Source organism: Nothobranchius furzeri, chromosome 13, assembly GCF_043380555.1.
Source record: "Nothobranchius furzeri strain GRZ-AD chromosome 13, NfurGRZ-RIMD1, whole genome shotgun sequence".
In the NCBI taxonomy this organism is placed as follows: Eukaryota; Metazoa; Chordata; class Actinopteri; order Cyprinodontiformes; family Nothobranchiidae; genus Nothobranchius; species Nothobranchius furzeri.
In genome coordinates this window covers 56,633,691-56,639,448 of record NC_091753.1, presented here as the reverse complement: position 1 = coordinate 56,639,448, position 5,758 = coordinate 56,633,691, and the positions used below count along the sequence as shown (strand labels likewise).

The 5,758-nt window shown below is 46.4% G+C and overlaps 1 protein-coding gene across 2 annotated transcripts; it reads left to right on the top strand.

The window, feature by feature from the left end:
* The first annotated feature begins 2,011 nt into the window (after positions 1-2,011).
* On the top strand, positions 2,012-3,607 carry LOC129163774 (spectrin alpha chain, non-erythrocytic 1). 2 transcript variants are annotated; one of them, XM_054742363.2, is made up of 6 exons: positions 2,012-2,215; positions 2,639-2,731; positions 2,842-2,946; positions 3,019-3,051; positions 3,128-3,163; positions 3,372-3,607. In XM_054742363.2, the coding sequence occupies exons 2-6, from the start codon at positions 2,666-2,668 to the stop codon at positions 3,447-3,449; spliced, it is 318 nt and encodes a 105-aa protein (XP_054598338.1). In that variant the 5' UTR covers positions 2,012-2,215; positions 2,639-2,665; the 3' UTR covers positions 3,450-3,607. The 2 variants fall into 2 exon arrangements, with proteins under 2 accessions (XP_054598338.1, XP_054598339.1); XM_054742364.2 differs by lacking the exon at positions 3,019-3,051.
* The last annotated feature ends 2,151 nt before the right edge of the window (positions 3,608-5,758 follow it).

The window sequence follows — 5,758 nt, the reverse complement described above, 5'->3', positions numbered from 1 at the left end:
GAAAGCGTAAAACACGGACGCTTCTTCTGAAGCGGAAAATAACACTTCTTCTTAAGCAGAGCAGGATGTCGCCTCGGCTCGTTCACGGCCGAGCCGGACTGGGCTCGATAACATTGACCAAGCACAGCCACTGGGCCGTTGTAGCTGCCACCAGGCCTGCTGAAGGAACTCCAGCGGGTTTCATCAGACTCGTAAAGTTTCTTGTTTTTGCTGGGGATTTCTGTATTTTACCGCTCCCTCCTGCAGTCTTCCCCTATTAAAATTTAAAATGTGTAACTTTATGTATTGTGATGAATGACTAATATTCATGTAAAACTAAAACGTTAGGCATTTAGGGGGAAAAAACAAAATAATAAACATTATACAGATGTCAAATAAATCAAACTGTAATTAAACTATATATTTTCAAAGTCATATAGACAGCATGATGGTTTGTGTGATCCGCGCGGTTTCACTTACACCCCTTTAATGATCAGGCTGTTTTTTTTATTTTTATCAGCTGATAGCAGTTAAAATTATGGTAAAAAATACTTTTTCTGTTTTTGATAACTTAATGCCCAGGAAGAACATCTTCTCTAGACATTAAATATAACCCAAATGTTTTCTTATGAGCAGATCTGATGAAGGTGTAGACAAGCAGTCTGCAAAGTAAAACTTGTTTAGAGTCCAAACTCTTACTAAAGCTTTTGAAAAGAAAAAATGGTTGAATTTTGAGAAATATCCACAACAGGGGAGCGAGACCTCTGAAAAATGTATATTTTCTCTGAATTCATAGAATAATGTGAAGATTCTGGGAAAAGTTGGGATTCTGAGATTAAAACGTAAATCTTTCTAATCATAATTCTGGCAGTTTTTGTGTCCTTCTGCTGTGGAAAGTCGCGCAACATGAAGATACTGAGAAGATGCTTAAAACCTGTATTTTTATTCCATCCATAAATAAAATCATGAGCTATTTTTTTAATCCAAATTTGATCCAAAGGGCCATCGTTGGTTCCAGACCCGTTCTAGAACATTCCTCTAATCTTAAAGTCATCATCAGTTTCTTCCTTTTAACAAATATTTATTTGTTCAAATATTTAATATTTATAACTGGAATATTTGTTCCTCCCTTTCCCACTGCAGTTAGTCCTGTCCTGCAACCCTGTTTTTGCAGCTTAGTGAAGCCAGCCATCACTAACCTGGGGGTGGTTTTGGACCCAGAGATGCGGATGGACTCCCACATTAGCCAGGTGGTTAGATCCTGCTTTTCCCAGCTTCGCCAGCTACCAAAGATGAAGTCCATCCTGAAAGACGTGTCATATTTTCTCCCCAAGCCGGACCTGACCGTCATGTATCGGTCCAAAATAGTGTGATGATATTGTGTTTTTTGTACATAACAGACTTTTTAACAGACAAATTTGTCGCATTCTCCTACACCTCTTCACGGGCTCGCCACAGTAAATATTCTATTTGGTGAGAGATAAACTTTATTGTATTTATCCTAGTGAATGTATAATTAAACGGGTAAACTAGTAGCACCACATCCAACATCAAAGAAAGTAAAATGTTACTATCAGGAGAGGGAGAATGTTTTAGTGGTTAGCAGCAGTGTGCTAGTCGATGGCCCCCTCCATGAGGCCACCACAGCTCAGCAGAACATCGTTGTAGCTTCTTCTGGGGAGAAAAACACTTAGAGAGAAAATAAAGTTAACAGCTGAAATAGCAGGAAATAATACAGTTAAAGAGCAGATTGTAGAAGAAAGAAACCCCTGGGTTAAACTGGTCTGTCTACTGCATAATGCTGAACTCTAACATGTGTCCTCAGGGAAGGACCTGATTGGTGTCCAGAACCTGCTGAAGAAGCACCAGGCTCTGCAGGCTGAGATCACAGGTCATGAACCTCGCATCAAGGCTGTCACCCAGAAAGGAGAGACCATGGTGGAGGAAGGTAGAGCAGGTCTGGTCCTGACATGTTTCTGAGGTGTCTGCAGGTTCTGGCTCACTTTTTTTGGGTCCAGGTCACTTCGCTGGTGAGGAAGTGAAGACTAAACTGTGGGAGCTTCATGGACGTTGGGACACGCTGAAGGCCAAGGCGTCCCAGAGGAGGCAGGACCTGGAGGACTCTCTGCAGGCCCAGCAGTACTTTGCGGATGCTAATGAGGCCGAGTCCTGGATGAGGGAGAAGGAGCCCATCGTTGGAAGTCCAGACTAAGGGAAAGACGAGGACTTGGCCGAGGTATGGAAGTCCCTTCCTGAGAAACTCCAATCGCTTTTCTTTGCTCTCTTTCCAGTCCTTCATAATTAGTGTTTCTGTATTTGTCATTTCCTTCGGTTGTCTACCAGACATCGTTGCTCGTTTGAGCGTCTCATGGGTTAGGGGTAGAAGTGCTGGCCTCGCACAGGAAGTGATGACAAACGTGTTCCCGTCACTCTTATTTCAAACGGTTTACAAGCTGTGATGTGTGTTCCCGCTGCAGAGCAGCCATGACACGTGGCAGCCGGCAGAAGGCTCACGCTTTTCCACTAAACACACGCAGAGCTGCGTCTGCGGTGAACTGAGCAGGGTTTGTTTTACGGTGGCGGATCCGATTGGACCATCGCTGCGAGAAAGCTCCACTTGTGTCAGACGAGCTGAAGGTTCTGATGTTCTGCTCCACAGGCTCTCCTGAAGAAGCACGAGGCCCTGATGTCGGACCTGTCGGCTTACGGCAGCAGCATCCAGGCCCTGAAGGAGCAGGCCCAGTCCTGCAGGGTGAGTTCAGAACCCTCGGCCCGTCAGAACATTCTTATCCACCACGTTCTAACACCAGACCTGTTAACCCGACAGCAACAAGGTGATCAGCAGGTGCTTTTGTCCTGCAGGACCTGAAGGCCAACGAGTCCCACCTGAGGGACATCAACAAGGTGGCATCTGAACTGGAGTCAGAAGGTCTGATGGCTGAGGAGGCTCCTATGGTTCAGGCTCAGGTGAGCGTCACCTGTCTGCAGCAGCTGGTCCGTCTCACTTCCTGGTTTAACTCTGCTCGTCTCTGTTTGTAGCAACAAGAACATCTGGGTTCTGCTCCTGGAAAGGTGCATGTTGTCCTCCGCCTCAACCAGAACCAGACGTGGTGTTTATGTTACCACTCATTTGTTTGTTTGTTTACAGGATGAAGCCGACTCTAACACGGCGTCACCCTGGAAGGTGAGTTCGTTCAGCTGATCAGAGGTCACCTCTGATGGCCGCAGACACGGCCGACCGTGCTGACATCACACAGGAATTCAGGTGACCCGGCAGGCACCAGGTGCTGGTGAAAGTGGGGACATGTCAGCTGGTTGCCATGGCTACAGTTATCTTTATGCATCTGTATGACTGCTGACTGGTGTGTGTTTCCTGTGACCTTTGACCTCAGACCGTACGGTTGGGCGTTCAGACGACGGCTAACTTTAATTCCATCAAGGTAAGAGGAAGCTCTTCCCTTCATGTCTGAGCGATCCGTCTCCAGGTTTCCTCGTCCGGCGTCCAGCCCGCTGGCGTCCACCTTCATCTCATCTCACTTCATTTATAGTGCAATACTTTCACATTATCATTTTCCCACACTTCTGTATACCTGTATTTTGTTGTTTTTCAATAAAGAATGACAAATTATTTAAGTTTGGTTTTTGTTGCAATGCACACAAATATATATCTGTAAAAAATATCTTCAAAGCTAATGTTTACATAACAAGTATGATTGGGTTTGGCAATACGGCACTCAAGTTTATTTTAGTAAGATTTTCAAACCAAGTAAAGTTAGTAAAGAACACATTTCTATTGTCTGCTAAGAAACTGTTGGGATTTAAAATGGGCCTGTTGTACAAATAACTTGTAAATGATTATTCCTCACTTTTGTCTTAACCAAAGAAATTCCAGTAATTGAGCAAAAACATTTATTTTTAACACTACATTTTATAAAACAGGGCACAGTGTCGGCACATGTATGTATGTCGATGGTCCGCCCCAACCGAACCAAGAGACACAGACGTCAGGGAGGCCAAGGTTGTCTCTGCAGCTCTCTGGGCACCACGCCTCACTCAGCTGTCCCCAATGATCCAAATGGCTATGGAGGAAAAAAAATTTAATAAAAGAATGAAACTTAAAAACTCCCAAACCTCATGTCATATTTACTACTCAGCTATGGCTGATTTGTTTGGATCACAGTGAGTTACACTAATTCTAATATATTTTTATTTCTATTATACATACATACTTTTTAACTGTTATTTTCACATGACTGTTATCAGGCTCTCTTGTTCTGGTTCTGATGATAACTCTGTGTCTTCCAGTAAGTTATCTTGTGCTTACTTCATCTGTATAATGTCTCTTTACTTTTGGTAAATTGTACTGAGTCCAGAATAAAGGCTAGCTGGCTGTACAAGATACAAACAAGTATTACGTTTTGGAAATATATGAAACACCGCCAGCATCTGTTAGAGCCTGTGGCGGGGTGCTGAGGGCCGGCTCCAGCCCAGGAATGAGCTCTACACGCCGGCCGGGAGGGTTTGAAACACCGCCATCCTCTCCTCTGCTGGCTGTTCATTCTGTTATGGTTACCGGTGCTTGTGTTGCAATGTGAAACGCTTGGTCTCAGATTTTGTAAGAAAGATAATAAAATATCCCCCCAAAATACGACTTAAATATATTTTCTCTTCTTCATCTTCGTCTTCCTCCGCTTATCCGGGTCCGGGTCGCGGGGGCAGCATCCCAATTAGGGAGCTCCAGGCCGTCCTCTCCCCGGCCACCTCCACCAGCTCCTCCGGCAGGACCCCAAGGCGTTCCCGGACCAGATTGGAGATGTAACCTCTCCAACGTGTCCTGGGTCGACCCGGGGGCCTTCTGCCGGCAGGACATGCCCGAAACACCTCCCCGGGGAGGCGTCCAGGAGGCATCCTGACCAGATGCCCAAACCACCTCAACTGGCTCCTTTCGATCCGGAGGAGCAGCGGTTCTACTCCGAGTCCCTCCCGAATGTCCGAGCTCCTCACCCTATCTCTAAGGCTGAGCCCGGCCACCCTACGGAGGAAACTCATTTCGGCCGCTTGTATCCGCGATCTCGTTCTTTCGGTCATTACCCAAAGCTCATGACCATAGGTGAGGATTGGGACGTACTGTAGATCGACCGGTAAATCGAGAGACTGGCTTTCTGGCTCAGCTCCCTCTTCCCCACGACAGATCGGCTCAGCGTCCGCATCACTGCAGACGCCGAACCAATCCGCCTGTCGATCTCCCGATCCCTCCTACCCTCACTCGTGCCCAAAAACTAGTTTTCTTGTCCGGGGATTGGACCGCCAAGGCTCCCGCCTTGGTCTGCCACCCGATTCGCATTGCACCGGACCCTTCATGTTCCTCCTGCGGGTGGTGGGTCCACAGTTCTTCTTCATGATACATTTAATGGCTGGTGCGACTCAGGAGTGATAGCGCCGAAAAAAACTACTGAAAACTTGCTCAAAGCAAAATGTATTCATTACGGAAATAAATTATAAACTTACCGATTTAAAACTTTTTTAATACAGGTACTTCTCACGAACAGGCGCAGAAAAACTCCACCTAAACACCGTATGAGGTTCAGGTCGATGGGTGTTCCAGTTAGCTCCGGTTGGGTTGAAGCTAGGTGGCTACATCCGTTAGCTCGGCTCCCACCTCCGCTTTAGCTTAGGGTTAGCCAGGGTTAGCTTCAGGTTAGCTCGTAGCTAGTTCGCCTGGGTGTCGTCACTCGAGCCCAGCCTTACAGCCACACCCTCAGCGCCTCCTCTCTTCCCT

What these genes read in the sequence shown, in the direction of transcription:
- LOC129163774 (XM_054742363.2), top strand. Translation starts at nt 2,666, where the DNA reads ATGTCGGACCTGTCGGCTTACGGCAGCAGCATCCAGGCCCTGAAGGAG. An exon ending in CTCCTATGGTTCAGGCTCAG is followed by an intron (nt 2,947 to 3,018) that starts GTGAGCGTCACC and finishes CTCTGTTTGTAG; the next exon opens with CAACAAGAACATCTGGGTTC. An exon ending in TGGGTTCTGCTCCTGGAAAG is followed by an intron (nt 3,052 to 3,127) that starts GTGCATGTTGTC and finishes GTTTGTTTACAG; the next exon opens with GATGAAGCCGACTCTAACAC.